This window comes from Serinus canaria, chromosome 3 (assembly GCF_022539315.1).
Source record: "Serinus canaria isolate serCan28SL12 chromosome 3, serCan2020, whole genome shotgun sequence".
NCBI lineage: Eukaryota > Metazoa > Chordata > Aves > Passeriformes > Fringillidae > Serinus > Serinus canaria.
In genome coordinates this window covers 49,573,533-49,593,008 of record NC_066316.1, presented here as the reverse complement: position 1 = coordinate 49,593,008, position 19,476 = coordinate 49,573,533, and the positions used below count along the sequence as shown (strand labels likewise).

The 19,476-nt window shown below is 37.7% G+C and overlaps 1 protein-coding gene across 1 annotated transcript in view; it reads left to right on the top strand.

Moving 5' to 3' along the window:
• MAP3K5 (mitogen-activated protein kinase kinase kinase 5) overlaps positions 1–19,476 on the top strand; it is a 98,531-nt gene that overhangs the window by 29,635 nt on the left and 49,420 nt on the right. Inside the window, exons 3-7 of the mRNA XM_030235598.2 lie at positions 1,751–1,774; positions 11,858–12,051; positions 12,257–12,425; positions 13,344–13,450; positions 15,873–16,043. Of these exons, the coding sequence (XP_030091458.2) occupies positions 1,751–1,774; positions 11,858–12,051; positions 12,257–12,425; positions 13,344–13,450; positions 15,873–16,043 (665 nt within the window). The remainder of the gene's footprint in view (positions 1–1,750; positions 1,775–11,857; positions 12,052–12,256; positions 12,426–13,343; positions 13,451–15,872; positions 16,044–19,476) is intronic.

The window sequence follows — 19,476 nt, the reverse complement described above, 5'->3', positions numbered from 1 at the left end:
AGGGACATGCTTAGTAACTCAGTTTCTTCCCCCTGCTCTCCTCTCTAAATTTTCTCAACTAACTGGACCACTTGCAATCCAATTATTTCCTTTCTTCTTGCAACACAAAGAGTATACAGATAAAAGCCCTAAAAATAAAATGCTAATGGTAAAAGATCTATCTGGGAATTTAATTGAGTTGTGTAAGTACAATGATCTACAGTATAAGCAGAGCAGAATTTCATTGTCCTGGGCAAAGAGCCAAATACCCAACTCCCACTGAGAAATCACTTGGGGTGAGGCATCAGGCTTTCTTGGACACTTGGAAGAACTTTTAACTAGTTTAGGAGCTGGACTTTGTAAATGGATCACATGCTGGATTCCTGCTGGCACTAGTGGAAGCCCAGTTCTGTGCAGGGGGACTTGGATGTCACAGTTGCCACCAGTTCTCTGCTGACTGAAAGACTCCCTTTGGTTTCCCTTAGCTTTGAACTGGGCTTGCATTTCTGTTCTTCATAGTCTGTAGGGAATTAGTCAAAGAGTGAGACTCCTTCCATACTGTTTAGTAACTGCCTAAAAAAAGTAGCTGTGGGCATACTGGGATGTCTTCTGAGGCAGTGTTTGTTCCTGTATTTGTTACAGCCAGCAGGGAAAAGTAGAAGCAATACAGGAGAGCATGTGCAGTTTTAATCTTGTATGGAAGGGGGAATTAAAAAACTGAAAATGAAAGCAATACAGAACTGTAGCACATGATTTAATCAGGGCACAAAGCAGTGTAAATAAACTTTTGCTAGTGAAATGTTCTTCTGCATGAACACTCAGTCCAGGCTGGGTAGGACTTTGATCAGCCTGATCTAGTCAAAGATATCCCTCTCCATGCTGAGGGATTTGACCAGACCTTTATGACCCACAGCTGAAAGCTAGAAACAGTCCTGTATGAAACATGCCCTCTCAACAGGGAGAAGAGCAGTTTCATTAAAGTCTGACTTAACACAGAAAGTATGAGGGATCTTGGTTTGCCACTGTGCTTGTTTCTAATGCTGTTGTGCCAGCGAAGCTGCTCACGAGTCCCAGTAGCAGAGGCAAAGCTGTGTGATAAATCTGTTATGGTTTTCAATTCCTGGGATCAGAACTTGCTGACAAGTAATGCTGGAGGCAAGGTGATCATTGTTCAGAAGTGGTTTACACTTGAGCTGTACCACCTGGATTAGTGTGCAGGAATCAGCTCTTTCCATCTGGGTATGCTTCTAATTCTCTGAAAATTCACATTGAAATTGTGAAGATATGTTCTTTGCATCTGATTATTAGAGCCAAGTGAATTTCAAGCAGTTTTGGAATATTTTAAAACCTCATATGAGTGCTGCTTTTATTATTCTTTTTGATAGCTTCTCCTAGTAGCAAAATGTTACTTACTATATTTGACTTCTCAAGTATGAATAGATGTTTATTAATAGACAACTTCTGGACATCATCCCTCTAGAAAAAAATCTATAAATGGAGAGACATGTATATAGGTGTGTATATATGTGTATTAACATGCAGACAGTAGGTATGCTCTTATGTATACATAAATTGTATGTATCTACTTGGTTCCATAATAATTTTGTCTCTTCTGAGACAATACCTCATTTATGTTGATTTGACAAGCATAAGAAAACACCTGCCAACCAACCTTTTCTTGTCATGTGTGCAAACAGTAGTATTAGAAAGTTATACTGATCAAATATCTTAGTGCTATCAACATTTTCTTCTTTTTTTGTTTTTATTTCAGGAAATTATTTTCCAGAAGAATAATGTAAGTATGATGTATGGATTTCAGTTGAATCATAAACATTCCAAACTTCTGTTTCATTTAATGTTGTTTATATTCTGTTCTCCACTCAAATCATGTAACACTCTCCAACTGTATTTTACAGAGTTTGATGTAGAATTCCGGAAATTCTAGCAGTAAATCACTTGGTTGCTAGGTACCAGGCTCACTTCTTACCTTGCCTGTATCTATCAGTGGTATTTTCTTTGCTGCCTTTACTTGTCTGTCATATTATCTCACACCCATTTGCATTTGTCATTTTATCCTTTTTTTTGTTGCCTTTTTCTATTCAGTATTCTTTAATGTTTTTTTAAAATGCTGTATTAGAAAGTAGAGTTATTTGGAAACTGTTGCTCGTTTTAGAAACCCATGGTTACAGCTCTGAAAAAAAAAAGTGTGTATATATATATATATATATATATATATATGTATGTATGCATGTGTGTGTTAATATATGTATGTATGCAAATGTGTGTTCATCTATGTATATATATATATGTACAGATATATATGTATGTACATATGTATAGATGTATGTGTGTGTATGTGTGTGTTTTTACATATATATATATGTAAAAAGTACATTTATAAAGAGAGTTTTTATTTCTGGAAGTTGTGTCCTGGAGCTGTTAATCCAAATGTAGTGCAGGTCCCAGTGGTCTGAGTGCCAGTTATTATTAAACTGTAGGTTTCTGCACCTTGATGTCCCATTGCTTTCTGAGACTGACCTTCCAAATCTCCCTTCCCTTTTTCACTTTCAAGTTTGATGGAAGCAGACCTGTGGCTGGGAGAGCACTGCTTTTCCAATGTGTTTTTTCTGGAGCAGCAGTGCCAGTCATGTCAGAGTATTTATCTGGCATGTCGAGCTGTTCTTGGCTTTGCTTCGTGACTTACTGGTAGCCACATTTGCTAAGACAGAATTTCATAGAGGCTACCCAGTGCTGTGCTGATACCCCGAGGTGCTATGTGCATGCTGTACAATTCCATATATTTGAATAAATTTTTCTAGAGGGGGATATGAAGTACTTAATTTCAGAAATTGCCCAGGTTTTATTTTCCTCAATGCCATGAAAACTGCAGCATTCCTGATTTTGCTTCTTTATTTAACAGTAGATTAAGTAATTACTTTTGCCAGTATAAAATGCGACTCTCTGAAAAAGATGCAGTCTTTTCTTTTATCTGCATGGCATTTCTAAAGATGGCTTCAAAACCAATGAAAGCTTTGGTTAAATGCTGAATTTTAAATTACAGATTTTTTTTGGTTAAAAAACCCAAAAAAGCAAAGAGGCTTCCCTATAGAGTTTCTGTATAGCTCTTATCCAAAAAGTGCTTTTCAGACACTCACAGAAGGCTGTGAAAGATGTGCTAGACTAGAAATCTCTCGCCTTTCTCTAATGAAAGTGGAAGAAATGATCAGTTAGGCCTTTTACATAAAATGAAAAGAGAACAGTAAGGCCTTTCTTGTAAATGAATGTATTACATTCTGTGATTTTGTTCTGGTGGCCTAGGACCTAGGGAAAATGATGTGTGACTAATGTAATGTTCCTGGGAGGGTAGGGGGAAGAGCTCTCTTAGCAGGAAACCAGCAGGAGATGGCTGGTACAATAGAATAAAGGGGAGATGTCATCTTGTCCTGTTTTTAAATGACAGTCCCTGTAGCTCAAGGAGAGGTATGATAACTTGGCCTTCGTCTGTTTCAGAAAGGATTGTTCTGTTTTTCATTTAAATTTGGATAGGCGACTGTGACACTGTCATTTATCACTTTTGGAAATGCTTCAATGTATGCCAGAAAAAGAATGTGTTCCTTGAAAGTCTCAGATGTTTTCAAGCACACCCACATAACATCTTTTCTGGGAGGAAGTATTTTCCCTGGTATTAGAACGAGGAAGTCAGTGAAATGGTTTTAGCAGCTCCTTTGTCTCCTTTTTCCTCATTTTTTCAGCATGATGTCAGCCAAATTACCTGGAAGTAGACTTTCCAAAATATTGGTGCATGCCTAAATACTGAACATAATGCCTACTTTATCAACATTTTGTTTCTTCATAAATTATAAGATTCTTGGATAAATGGGTTTGACAGAGATTCTGTTCTAGAGAAGCCGTGTCTCTGATGTTCACTCTTACCAAAAATAGTCATGTGAGGTTGCTGATATGAAAAAAAAATGAAATTCACATATGGATAAACAAGAAGTTCAGTCTTGCTGTTCTAGAACATGTTTTTTAATAGCATGCAAACTCAGCCATATCAGGACCATGGTATCCTTGGCACCAGGGGATTAAAAAGGTTGCAAAACAAGTGTGTGTGTATCTATATATATCTGCCTAACCGAAATGCCTTGTGTTTGCTTTTCCTAAACCTTGTATCCCTAAAAATAAGAGGGATAACAGCAACAAAAAAAAATCTATTGCCAACTGTTTTGTTCTTCTTCTGGATTTTCGTGCTTCCTAATAATAGTCAATACAATGTTGCATAGCAAGGATAAGCTGCCTGGAGCCTGTCTGGGCAGAGCAGTACAAGATAACATTGGCTTATTTCCTGTTATATGTGGTTTTACAGCTATTTAGTTGGAGCTTTTCCAAATGTTCCAGTAATACCAAAACCATACATTTTTACAGGGAGTGGTACCTTAACAGGAGGTAGTTACTTTGCTGGTTGAAAACTTTAGTTTAGTTTTTGCTGTTATCTGATTTTTGAGGTCAATCAAGCAACGGAGGCATTCCAGAAATTACTAGTAAAGAGTTTCAGTCATAAGATGTTGCTATAAAGGTTATGGTTCATGACTGTACATTGCTAGTCTTAGCTAACCAGTTTTCATTTCATCATAATTTTCCATGGTTCAAATTCTACCACCTTTGGAGGAAAGTTGCAGGTCTATTCAATTTTTTGAAAATTTGACTTCTTGCTGAATCTGAGTGTTTAATATGCATGTATTCTACATGTGGTTTGCAACCCACTGCAGTAAGTTACACCTTGACACAGTGCACACCTTTCAGTTCAGGCTGCTTGCTTGCACCAGGCTGGAGTAGTGGATAGCTTTGGGGGCTGCCTGGGGTGTGAGGCTGCACTACTGCTCCTGGTCTGACCAGAAGGGCCCTTGGAGGCAATGGGAATTGCTCTCTTGGGCACCTGACTTGCAGGCACTAGCAACTGAGCAAGAGGGTTAGTGTTGTATGGCTGGGCACCCTTAGCAGTGTTTTGTTTTTCAAACACTTGAAGGGATCAGATCAGGGATAGGACAAAGGGCAATAGCTTCAGGCTCAAAGAGGGAAGGTTTAGATTAGGCATTAGGAAGAAATTATGTACTGTGAGGGTAGTAAGGCACTGGAACAGGTTGCCCAGAGAAGCTATGGATGCCCCATCCCTGGAAGTGTTCAAAGCTGGTTTGGATGGGGCTCTGAGCAACCTGGCCACAACACAGATATTGGAAAGGATTACCTTTAAGGTCCCTTCCAACCCAAACCATTCTGTGGCTCTGTGATTGTAATTTTTACTGGTTTTCCACAACCTTTAAAATGCCTCTTGTTTAAGGTATAGCTCAAGAGACAGTTTGGTGTAGTGCTCCTTTAATGTGAGTGGGAGAACTCATCCGGTTCTGAGATCCCAGTACAAGAGAGACATGGAGCTCCTGGAGCAAGTCCAGCACAGGGCAACAAAGATGTTGAAAGGACAGGAGCATCTCTTAGGGAGAAAAACTGGGGCAGCTGGGCTTGTTCAGCCTCCAGAAGAGACAGCTGAGAGGGGACCTCATCCATGTCTATAAGTATCTGAAGGGAGGGTGTCAAGAAGATGGAGCCAGGCTGTTTTCAATGGAGCCAAGGACTAGAACAGGAGGCAATGGGCAGACCCTGGAGCACAGGAAATTCCACCTGAATATGAGGAAGAACTTCTTTACTGTGCAAGCAACCAAGCACTGAAACAAATTGGCCAGAGAAATTGTGGAGTCTCCCTGACTGGAGATATTCCAGAACTGTCTGGACACAATCCTGTGTGCTCTAGGATGACCCTGCTTGAGTGGGGAGGTTGGTCCAGATGACCACTGTGGTGTCTTCCAACCTGACCCATTCTGTGACTCTGGATGAGGCATTCCAGAGGCATCTGCAGGCTCAGAATCTCCATATAGCTGCTGTCAAAAGACTGTAGCATAGGGTATGTTTAATTGTTGGTTTCTTTCACCATGGAAATAGGGGTAAATATTTTTAATACTCTTCATCCAGCCAACAGGAGATTTGTGGCCAGTTTTATTTTTGATATCCGAGTAAGTAAAAATGCTATGTAGCCTTCAGTAAATATTTTGCTGGAAATGATAACTGTGGTATTTATTATTTATGATACAACACTACGTCTTGCTTATTTTTAATTTTGTGAATTCTTGACTAATATATTTGACACATACTTTCCTAGGAAAAAGTTGGTAACTTTTTTTCCTATGTAAAGATGGTGAAAGGACCATATAGGCTGTAAGATGATTTTTAACAAGCATTTAGGATGTAGCATTGTTGCAATATAATGATATTGCTGAGTATATAAAGAAAGAATATATTCTCAAAGAGAAGGTTATGTATGTGATAGTGTAGATCCAGTCTCTGTGCTTCAGTTCATTTGAGGCATGAGGCTTACTTAAGTTCCTTTTCAAATCAGTAGTAAGGCTATCATTAATGTGAGTGGGATTTAAAGTAAACCCAAACTGAGTTTGTATTCATTAAAACATCAGCAGATGTTGATTTACTGTGTATTTGGGTGATGGAGGGGGAATAGATTTAATAACTTGGTTTATGATTTTGCCATCTGCTACACATAATACCATGTGCAGTCAGAGAACTACCTTAAAAATTTCACCAGAAAAATTGAAATAAAAGCAGATATTTTTCAAAAGGATGAGTGGGAGAAATACAAAAAAGTTCTTTTAATTAGAAGAGTGTCAGCAGGAAGAACAGTTCCTACTGTGAGAGATACTGGCAATTTTTATTACTTCAGCTGATTTTTTTTTTCTTTTATTAAAGTTACATTGTATGGTGACCTAAAGCTTTGGCCAGTGGGTTGGATTCTGCTAGATTCTCCCATTAATGGCTAAAGTACCATGGTTTTGGTTTTGGGAATCTTTTTTCTTTGACACTTCTTGTCCTTGAAGGCAGCATTTCTCTGTTTGTGGATATTTGACTGCTAAATGATCCCAAGAGAACAGTGTTAGTTAAGAACCTTAGGGTATTTAAAGGACTGTGCATCACTGACTCTTTGCAATTTTTCAGAGTTTTCCGCCTCTTTTTGAAGAAAAATTAAAGACAGGAGAATTAATTGGCCAGAACTCAAATGTTCCTTTGTCTAGTACCATGTCTTTTTAATCTGTGCAACTTTCAGAAAAAAAAAATCAATTGTAAAAAATAAATCGTCAGATTTATTTTTTAGAGAGAGAGAGTAGTGTTTATCTTATTTCATGATGTTCTTTCTAAGAAGATATGGTCTCCCCATTCAAGTTCAAAAAGCTGCCCTTTTCACAAGTAGTTCTGTAGAAGAGGGGAATATTGAAAGAAGGGCTGGTTTATATTCTTGCTGTGGTCAATACAATGTAAGTATATGCTATTGATTTTTATTATCTCTTGCATACAAATAAGTGCTATATTAATTTCTTTCAGAAGCTAAGGAAGGATATTGAACAAGAAGGAGGTGCCTAAAGATCCAGTGACCACTAGGTCTAGCTAGAAGCCTTGTCTTAAATTCTGTAATTATAGAGCTATTAAAAATTATCTTGCATCTCTATCTGCAATTACTCATGCTTTAGAATTGTTAAATTTGTCCTCAGTAAATGAGGAAGGGACATTAGAAAAATACAGAGCAATTAAAACATTTGCAAAAATTAATTACAGTGTCTGTCACTTAGTTGTAAGCATTTCTCTGTGTAGCTGGCCTCCAGCCAGCACTTGTGCCTTTTGATTAGTCTGCCTGACTTGATGAAATGGGCTGACATGGACAGTCTGTCAGAAAGTGACCGGTGTTGCCAGGTTCTGAGTGTGCTAGAGCAAGGCTTTGATAGGTATGTTCGTATCTCCCAGATAAAAGTAGCTCAGCAGATCTGAAAGCTTAGGCCAGGATTACCTGTCTGATGTCCCTCAGTGTGAACCACAGTACCTGTCATCTAACTTGCTGTATGCCTGCTCCAGGCCTGTCCCAGATGTTTTCAGTAATGCCTTTCAACATATAACTCAGGTGCCCTGCAATCCTTTTGTAATTTTCACTAGAGTAATTTGAACTTTTGAACCTTAAATAATTAAGGTTTTATAAAGAAAGAGGGTTGCAAAATGAAACTTGCAGCACCTGTTCTTGATTGAGGGGGTCTATTCCCACCCATTTTTGAAGCCCCTGTATTCGACCCATGTTTTTTAAAGGGTGTTGACATAACGGAATATAACAATTGTATTTAAGATGCCACTCCTTCAAAAATATCCTGGATTTATTGAAAGGCTTCCGTGTGTTACTTTCATTATACATGATATGGTGAATGTTTTACTTTGATCCATTCACAAGAACACATCAAAGTAAAACAATTTTGTCTTGTGCGCTTAACAGACTTAAAGTATAAAAGGAAGTCAATTAGGGTTAGAAAAAAGACCAGATTTTGTGGGATCAGTGTTGGGATGGAGCATTACAGAGCAAATTTAATAGAATAAGTTAAATATATTTAAGCTTCCAAGTCTAGTACTATGCACTAAGTGAAAATGTAAAGCAGGTGTGAGCAGATGGGAAGTGTGTGTCAGAAAGACCACATGATCCTTTCTGACTTAAGTTAGTGTAGCTTATATTTTGACAAAAAAAGATGAGAAAGAAGCATAAGTTGCTGAGACAGGTTGCATTACCGGGTGAATGAGGAAAGAAGCAGTCACCCACTCTACTTTGGGGAAAATGGTTGAAAGTGGTCTGACATTTAGAGTAGCTCCCACAGCTTGGTTCTCCTGGGCTCCCACCCTAATCATAGCCCAAAGGCAGCTGGAGTTGGGCTCTTTGCAGTTAGAATTTGTCATGATGACACAATATGTTTCTCCAGAGAAGGAGACTATAGACTTTGTTAGACAAAAGCAGTCTTGCCCTCACTTTTATCTTTCTTCCACCACCACCTTTAGTAAACAATATGTAACTTTTGATTATTTTTTTTCTTTTGATGCCACAGCTACTGCATGGTCTGCCTTTGTTAGTTTTAGCTGTTAAATATCTACCTAGTGTACTCTTTAGCTAGGGAAGTGAAATTGAGGTCAGTATTTCTTGTGTTTCTTAGCTTTATTGCATGTGTGCTCTTTTTACTTTTCTTTTTTTTTTTAAGTGCATTTCCTAAGGAAATGAAACTTAAGAGCTTGTACTGGTTTTTTATCCTCCACATTTGTTCTGTATCTGCCTGTTTGTCTGTCTGATGAATTTCAATCAAATTTGAGAGGTGTCATCTATACAAAGCTCCGATAAAAGATACCTATCTAGGTTAAGTTAAGAAGCAAAGTGATGCCCTGGCTGAGGGAAAGGCCACTGAGTTTTCACACTACTTGCTACTGAATAGAAGGGTAAGATTCTAGCTTGAGACAATTCCCTGAGACCCCTGGGGGCCCTCTGAACAGCTGAAAATGGATTAATTTTTTTTTTTTCTTCCCACAGCGTTTTCTCCTGTCTTTTACTGTTAAGTTCTTTCCTGTCCTCTGCTTCCAAAGACTCTTGGGTCTGCATGTCTTCTCTGCCAGGCTCTATATTATAACCAGCTTTTCTTTTCCCTCCTTGGCTAACAGGAGGAATGCATATAAGCTAACTTTTGCTGACTCTCTTGTTTCACTGAAATAGATACAGAAGGTGCACTCAGGATGAGTTTCTCAGAGCTCATTCTCAGTAATGGATTGAGGCACTTGTCATCTGCAGGAAGAGCAGTTTTCCTCCTGGTAGAATTAAAGATCAAGACTCTGGTACTATCTCTGTAGGTGGCATGACTGTTTTACAAGGGTAAACCTTGGGTTATGTGAATTTCAAGAGATAAGAACATCCCTTTCCAGAGTTGATTTTTATTTAAGAATTGAGCATTGGAAGCAGTGTGCCAGAGGTCTGAGAAGGTCTTCCTGCAACAGTTTTTGAATTTATTTTTAATGCACTGAATAAACATTAGGAAGTAAAGTGCTTGTCTCCGGATATCTGTAGCTACTTCATCCTTTTTCTTGACTCTGACTTCTCAACCTTTTTCTCCTTTACCTAGAAAAGGAATGCTGGAGAACAGTCTGCCTATGTGTAATAGTGGCTCTTATGCCAGTGGCAATGTACCCATCTCTTAAAATTGCTGAAACCAGTTCCAGCAAGTTCATAATTTTCCCTTTGCCTTTGACTGTGGGGCTCATTAGATTTTAGCGGGGTAAAAAGTTCATCCATTCACTGTTGAGAGCATGTGATTGCCTTACATGCTAGGATATTCTTGAATAGAGGTATCCATTCACTTTTCCGTTGCACAGACAGCCAGTTTGGGTTCTGGCATCCCACTCCTTAGTTACTTGTTAAAAAATTTGTCATATACTCCCCAGTGCTCAACTTTCCTTTGGAATTGCTGCAGTCACACTGAGATAAATATTCCCTAGCTCTTCAGCAGCAGTAGCTCACAATGGCTGCAGAAAGAAGACTAAATTAACCCTTGTGCAAGGCACTGTATACAGTAATCTTCAACTTCTGTGTTAGTTGAATTCAATTGACTTCCTGTAACTTCCTGCACCAATTATTTTTAGATTTTACAGAGTCTGTCGATACCCCTCAGAAGTGCAGTAGGATTGCCTTTATATTGAGGTCTTACAATTTCATAGTATGATGGGTGTAATTAAAAAATAATTCCTGTACTTTTCATAGCCAGTCTCGGATTTGTACACAAATGTGTGTTTACTGTCATATCTATACACGTATATTTTGTAGACTTGACTACCTCAATCCTTCCATGTTTTAAGAATCTAATAATGCATGTTAAAATGCCTGTTTTAAGCACACAGGTGGTATTGTGCATTCATAAGCTATTCAGTCACTGCCCTCTCAATGCGTGGAGCTCAGCTAGGCAGGGAGTTTCTGAAGTGTCTGCATTGCAGTATTGACTTCTGGGAGAGTCAAAGCAGCTGAACAGAAACTAATTAACCTTGGAAGTAATTTAGGCATACTAAAAATTATGGGTCTCAAGAAATGCTTCCTTAAGGCTTTTGTTGTTGGGCTGCTGGGCCCTTCAGTAATGGAGTCTGAGCTTTGAGAGATGAATGGTGGAAGTCCTCCTGATTTTGTTGGTATTCTCTCTCATAGTTAAGACTCTTTAAAACACAAATATTCGGCAACTTTCTCTCCACATAAATCTGTACTCACACACATACCTCAGCCAGCAGACATCTTACCTCCCTCTTCTCTTCCTTGGAAGACACTTAATTTTTTTTCTTTTTTTTTTTTTTGTAAAGTATCTGTCATACATTGATATATAAAAATCAATGCAGTTTAGCAATGCTGAGGTGATCTGTAAGTGATTATTCTGAACTATGTATGATTTTAAGTCCCATTGAAAATATTTTCTATGTAGTAGGGAATTTATTTTGCTATTTGAATGCAAAACTATTTGAGTAATTTTGCAGTTCATCTGAGGAGTAATTTTCTCTATGGTTGTCGTGTTGTGAGGCAAGCAGATTGTGTTACTGTTTCCAGTATCTGTGAGCCAAACTGTACTGCTTTCTTCTGATTATGTCACCTTGAAAAGCAATTACCGTAGCTTTTTTTGATTCTATCTGCCTCTTCAGGGTGTGGCCTGAGAATTATTTCACTACTGAGCCAATTAAAATTTTAAGGTCAACTTAACACTTCTGTAAAGACTGATTTTACAGGAAGCAGATCAGAAATCTGAAAGAATACATTTCAGGTGTATATCATATTTGATGTAGAAACTGAATTTGTAAGTCAAAACTTGGTCTTGCTGAAGTAAGCAGCACGTCTGCCTTTGACTTTAACAGGTGGAAATCTGCAGGTAGTACATGCAATGGTTTCAAACTTTGGCTTGCCAAGCCATAACTGCCCTAAATATTGCCCCTTGTTTCCCTGCAGATGTGCACTGGGAACTACATATTTGTTCCTTATATGATAACTCCACATAACAAGGTGTACTGCTGTGATAGCAGTTTCGTGAAGGGACTCACAGAGCTGATGCCACCTGGTTTTGAGTCTCTGCTTGGGCCTATTTGCTTACCTCTGGTGGATCGATTTATTCAGCTCTTGAAGGTGGCACAGGCCAGTTCCAGGTGAGTTGTCTTCTTGTACACCCCTGTAAAATGCAAATATTCCAGCTGGCAAGATAAATGTCAGCCTCTTTTGCTTTCTGTTCAGAAAAACTGATATTTAATAGATGAGCTTGGCCAAGTCTCTGCATTGACACTGTTCCATCAATACATGTTCTGCACATACACTGTGGGAGAGCTGTGCTGATGTGAAGTTGTTCCTCTGCAGCCAGTATTTCCGGGAGTCCATTCTGAACGACATCAGAAAGGCCCGGACACTTTACACGGGCAAAGAGCTCGCGGCAGAGCTGGCAAGGATTCGACAGCGAGTCGATAACGTTGAAGTCTTGTCTGCTGACATCGTCATAAACTTGCTGCTGTCCTACAGAGACATCCAGGTAGGAGTTCACTACTAAGAACAGTAAATTAAATTACGTTCTTGCAGAAATTTTTTAGTGCATTTGGCACAGATTTTTTAATAAAATGTGTGGATAAAACGCACTAGCAAAAATCTTTTGTGGTGTCTTCTCTGATGTTTTTGTTTTGTTTTGTAGTTTCACTGTTTGCCTTTCCATAGCAGAAAAGGGTTTTATAACAGTACCTAAAAAGTACATGATGTGTAATAACTCTTCTCGATCTCAGCACTGCTGTATGATGAACAGCATGTAATTAAAGGCTATGGTGGCATTCTGCAATTGATAGGCAAATGTATTCTTTTTCCCCAAAGCTGGTGACATTTCTTATAGAAACACAAATAGTTCATATTTCAGGTTTTGGAATGATGCTGGTAATTGCCTGCTTTGTTATCCATAATTTCAACTGTGACTCCTTAAACATTATGAAGTGGTTTGAGTTTGATTTTTTATTTGTTTTTTAAATATATCAGTGAGTAAGCTACTTTAAAAATGGTGGTATTAAAGAGTCTTGGTTTTGTGGCTTATGCCTACTTCAGAGATTTGAGATGCCTTAATTCAAATGCAGTTAGCTTTGTAATTTCTGCACAATATGAGCACTGAGATGCGTTCAGTTCCTAACTTTAATAATGAAACAGATGTATGAAAATTTCCACAGGACCATGTTGAAGCAGTGCAGGAGACCAGATTGGGCTTCTCTGCTAAATACTGTGCATATTCCCATCTCTGATTAGTGCTAGGCTATTTACAGTATGAGACTGAAGAAACTGAAACCCATAAAACTTATAATGGACTAAAAATACTTCTTAGTATGAAATAATAGCTGCTTAGGTTGAAGAGGAGTTTATAGAGGCATACCTCAGAACAGCCCCTTAAAACTTTATTATTCCTTTCTTTTGGAAGGATTACGATTCCATTGTGAAATTGGTGAAAACTTTAGAAAAACTGCCCACTTTTGACTTGGCTTCCCACCACCATGTGAGGTTGCATTATGCATTTGCACTAAACAGGTAAGAATCTACCCTTCCTTCTGCTATGGAACAGTAAATCAAAACTTCAAACTTTATAAGGGTAATCCTGTGTGAAGTTCCCTACTGGAATCTTTATATGCAATCCTATGATTTTGACTGAAGCAGCTCTGGAGATTCTAAGCTTCTTTTTATCTCATACTGTTAAATTTCATTCCTTTTCTTTTAGCATGTTTGATTTGTCTTTCCATAGGTTTGCATTATGTTTTTTGTTTCAGTACCTAAATTAGAGCAAACAAATACCTAACAATATTTTCCTTCTGTAAAATACACTTTTAACGTTGCTGTGTGACAGCGCTGCTTCATTTCTGCTGGCAAAGACATCATCTCATTCAAGTCTGAATTTTGGTAATGTCAGGAGACAGAAGCAGACCTTTCAAATGTCCATAGGAAGATTTTATTGTATTATGATGATAAAATAATTTTCACGTTCTCTGATAACATGAGCAAAATGTGATACATGGAGCGACATACACTGCTTCTATGGATTAAATAAAAGCCAAGCCTAGATTTTCTTCCTAGGATGGTGACATTTAGGCAAGTGATTAAGAGAGGTGTTTTTTCAGAGGAAATTACAGATGTTCTCTGTTTCTTTGCTGTTATCACAGTGAACATTTTGCTGTTGACTTTGAGAAGAGTAGACCAGGCATCAGCAGGTATTGAAATTGTCAAGTATAGCAAATGTCTATAGATGGTTCTGCTTCTCACAGATTTGAATTTTGTAATTCAGGTTCACTGAGGAGGCTTAAAACTGCACATCATGTAAAAGTGATGTCAAAACCTGTCACAAGGAATTACTTGAAAAAATAAACCTGGTTTTGAAATAAAAAGAAAAAAAAAAGATAAAAAAACCCAAAACAGCTGTCTGGCATTTTTTGTCTGAATAAAATGTCTAGATCCTTACTTTTGTCTTTATACTAGGTAAATGAAGGTAGAAATATTGTGTCTTTTTTGTTTCCACTTTGACATAAATATATGAAGTTTTGCAGATTAAATAGTCCAGCCTACACCTGCCACTTCTACACAGCCTTCACAAGAGTCACTGGGTGTTCCCTGGACCCATAACCTGTTGCTTAGACCTCAAGGTCACAGTTTTCTGAAACAAAGTTGCCTTTGAGAACAGGACTAGTTCATTGAGGCGCTAAAAACCTGGAAAACTGCAGCATGATCTTTTCAGGCATATCCTTATAGTTCACTGGTTCTGTGACTCAAGATATTGCCTCTGAGAGTATCTGACAAAACATTGGCCCAGGACCTCCAAAGGAGTGCAGATGAGATTGTCCTATTCCTCTCCTTTCCAGACTGACCATTAAACTAGAAGCCATGACAGCCATGAAAACATTCATGCTTTGGTGTGCCAAGAAGGAATTACTTTTGCAAATTGCAACTTTCTCCTTACTGGGACTGTAGAGGATATTTTGTGAGCAAAGGCAGGTCTGGATTACTCTGCACTTCTGAATCTTTGCTGTGAAAAAAATGTGTCTGTTGCTTCTAATCCAGGTCACTAGCACGGAAGGATGGAGCAGCTCAATTAGTCAGGATTAGTCTGACCTAAATCAAGAAATGTAAGGGCATTGATGATGGAAAAGTAAACAGAAATCAAAGTAGGGACCTCTGTCTCAGAAGACCAGCTAAGTGTAAATAATCCATGTTGCAAACCATTATTTGCCATACTGGTTTTGTTCTCATTAAATTCATTAATCTGGATTAGTGATAGTCAATACAAGATGTGGAAATGTTCAAAATGGAGTCATTTGATTATTCAGTACACAAACATGTTAAAATTCTAAACTTTTGATACTGAATGGTGTATGTACCAAAGCTATGACTCACCAGGAAGTGTCTAATGCTTGCAATTACGTGGTTTATTTGTCTGAAGTACTTCTTTTAATATTGCCTTTTTGGCTTTACTCCTAAACCTTCCCTATCATGGGAGTTCAAGCTGGTTTGTGTTTTTTGGACTTCCTGCTTCACAGTCAAAATGTATATAAAAAGAAAAATCACAAACACAAGTATGAATCTTTTTTCCTTTAGAGCATGAATTACTTTAAAAGAAATACTAGACATGAAATCAAGGTTCATATTTTTCTATTTTATAAGGAAGTAACATATGACCCTTCTAAGAGTTTTCCTGGAGGTTCTTGATGCTGTTTTCAGTGCTTTGCTATAGCTGATGCTTCATGAGAGAGAGAAGTTGTGTTTAAGGGCATTTATAAAGGTTTCTCATGACATAAAGAAAAGACAAAAAAAAGGAAGAAGGAGTAAGTGTGTATATATAAAATAGTACATTGTGTCTATCCATCATCTTACACGGATGAAGTCAAATGTCTATTAAAAACAGTCATGAAAAATTATTTCTTGTTAACTTTGTTGGTTTTTTAATCAAAATTATTATTTTCAACAGGAGAAATCTGCCTGGAGACAGACAGAAAGCTCTAGAAATTATGATTCCCCTTGTAGAGCAGGAAGACCAAGTAGCTTCAGATATGTACTGCCTGGTTGGTCGAATTTACAAGGACATTTTTTTGGAATCTGGGTTCATAGATATAGAAAGCAGGGACAAAGCAACTTTCTGGTGAGTACTATTTTCCTGGTCTGTGTCCTTTTGTTAGCTTTGGGAAAATATTCCTCGAACAAGAATATATTTGAATGGTTTTACTTTCCAAATATTTGGCATCCTTAGGGGATAGAATGAATCTTTTGAATTGCCTTGCTTATTTGTTGAGAATGAGAGATTTATGTTGTTCACACATCTTGTTCTGCAAAATTCTTGAAGTGCCTCAGAGACCTGAAGTTTAGGTGCAAACTAAACTCATCATTTTTCCCAAATATGAAGTCTCCTGTTTATTGTGTTATTCTTAGTAATCTGGGCCAGAGAATAATCAGTCATGAATTGATTGGCATGTCTGGAATAAGACAGATATTAGCTAGCAAGGCTCAGAGATTTAACTCACAACCAGTATGGCTGTTCCAAACTTGCTGACAAAAGTTTTATCACTCTATAGTGGTAAAAGTTTTATCATCATTGTACAGTGTAGGCACATTGCAGTGGACTACAGTAGTCAAAGAAGCACACAATAACTAGTCAGTAATAGATGAATTCTTATCCTCATTTCAGAGACAAAAATCTTGGTTGTTTTAATGCTTTTGAAATGCACTTAATCACTGTTACATGGAAGAGATTAGAAAATGAAGGCATGGGATGTCATCCTAGACTTCTGTCAGGATGAGCTGTTTCTCTGCATTCAGATGAGGATACAGACAATCTGCATTTATGTGTCCTGCAGATCACGTCTTAGCTCTGGTCTTGTGCTCATCAGCTGCTTGTTGAAGTAAATGCTTAAAATGGAAAGCTTTCTTCTTTCTTTGTCATTTATCGCTTGTTTTCAGTAAACTTCAGCTTAGAGCTGTCTCACATTAAAGATAAGATAAAATTGTTTACCAGTTATGGCCTCAGCATTCAAATTCAGTTTGTAACTTCTGGTCAGTATTTACAGCTTGGCAATTCTTACTGGACTTTTAAAAGATGTTGAAATAACAGGAATACAACATATTATTTTCATTCTTCCTAGCATAATTTTGGATTTTAAAAAGTTTCATTTCCTATAAAGCGCAAAGCCTGTAAAAAACTTTCTGGGGTCTTTTGTAACACTGTATTTTCCTAATGTCATAAACACAATATGAAGAAAAGTCTAGTTTTGCATACAAATTTTAGGCATTATTACAGACTAAATTAAATGCAAATTACTCTTGCTATTGTACATCTTGTTTTCTCCTTGTTCATAGTGCCTTATGAGCAGATAAACCTTGCTATATCAAACATAATTGAACTAAGAATGATTATATATATAACAGTGGTGAGTTCCTATAGCCATTTAAACACACTTTGAATGAATGCATCTTAGCAGTCAAGATAATCATAGATCTGATGCCAGGATGTGATTGCAGGCATTCCAGTCTAGGAAAAGACTCTGGCAATTGCGATCCAGTAGAGAATGCTCTGTGCACCTCCTGCCACAGAACAAGGAGATCGCTGTTGAGTCAAGCTGGAGTTTGGCTGGAAGCTGTACCGGATGGTCCAATTGCTTGGACCGTCCGGTACAGCTTGACAGGATGGTCAACAGGTTGACTCATAACTCAGTGAAAAGCTCTTAGAAAGGAGCAGGTCTACTCCAGTGCTCCAGCAGGCCACAACAGGACAAGGTGCGTGCAGGAGCAATGGCAGTGCTATGTTATGTTGAGATAAAGGTTATTATCTCAGTCTTAGAAAAATAAGGATGTAAGGGAAGTACAGTGAATTGCATGAGATAAAGAGAATTTGGCAGCAGAACCAAAGCATTGGTTTTGCAACAACTGGTGATGCCAAGGTAATTTGGTCTGTTCCAATTAAAAAAATCAAACCAACAATGTGCTTTTCTGACAATTAGAAAATGGAATAAAAGACATCTTTCATATAAATATGAGAGAATAAATGAAAGAGTAATTATTAACTGTCACTTTCTTATTTCACACCGACAGTGTGAATCAGACTTACCAAAGCTACCAAGTCTTTATTCATATCTTTTCACCGCTACCCCCCTAATTCAGTGTCTGCACTGCAACATTTTCTCAAATGTCAACAACTGCAACATTTTTACAAAAGTACAGTCTTTCTTATATTGGAAAAAAACATACTAATTTCCATGGCTTTTTCTTCTTCTTCTGTCAATCTTTCCTCTCTCATTTTTGTATTGCATGAGAATTTAAGCATGGAAGATCTCTAGGGCAGAAAAGGTGGTCCAGTTCCCAACATCGCTGTGTCTCCAAACAGATAATGTCAGCTAAAGGGCTTCCCTTAGATGTATATACTTAGAATCAATGAGAGCATTGTCCTGTTTAGTTGGCAGATTTTTATGGGTTTTTGGTTGTTTTTTCCTCCTTTGCTTAGTTTTTGTTTGGTTGGTTTGTTTGTTCTGTTTTTTTGTTTTTAGGTTGGATGTTTTTTGTGTTTATGGGTTGGTTAGGGTTTTTTAAATGAGCCAAAAATATTTTATATGTACTTTCTTCCTCACTTTTTTGTAACTCGCAGAGAGAGAGAAAATTGCAGATGATGAAAGAAAAAGATCTAGTACTCTCTGATTCTCTTGCTTTTCTTTAGAGCAGTAGGCGCTTGTTTAATGATTATGTTCTTTGGAGGTGGGCAGCTGAAGTATAAAAGTACATATATGTAGGAGATTGAAGAGAAGCCTGTCTTACAGTTTTGGAGAGCAGAGCTTGTGTTAAAGGATGCGAAGTCATTAATCATTAGAGCAGAAAAACTGACAAACAAACAAATTAAAAACCAGCTGTATTTTTGGCCTGGTGGGATAAAAATGCCTTAGCTTTGCTTACCTGTCAAAGCATGGTCTGGAAGAAAAATCCTTAGTTTTGCACCAACTGTTTTTCTTTCCTTCCTTATATAGTAGTCTCACAACCTTTTAAAAATTGTTAATGTATTCCATTTGTTTGTCTGTATTTCTTTCATCCTTTAGAAAGTAATTTTAAACTCCATTGACTAAATCTCTTGTGCTCCTTAACTCACATATGATAGTAGTCTTTGCCTTCTCCCTATGGAGGTGTGAATATGTGTGTATATACCTGCAACCAAAGGTGTTCTTATTCTGAGGAATAAGTTTAAACCACTGCAGATGTCCTGTTGCTCTTGTCACAGCTACTTGCATTGCTAGCATGAGGACAGTGTGTGTTGTGTTTGTGTGAAGCACCTCCACTTCTTTCAAGACAAGATTGAGCCTAGGTGAATGCCTCTGCCATTTCTCTTGATTGCTCAGTTCCTCTTGAGGAGAATGAAATCTGGCATAGTCTGGTATAGAATGAATGAAATCTGATACAGTCTGGTATAGAATGAATGAAATCTGATACAGTCTGATATAGAATGAATGAAATCTGATACAGTCTGGTATAGTTTTTTATGCGAACTCATAAGGATAGTGTCAACAAGACACTCAGTAATGAATAAAATTTGGAGTAGC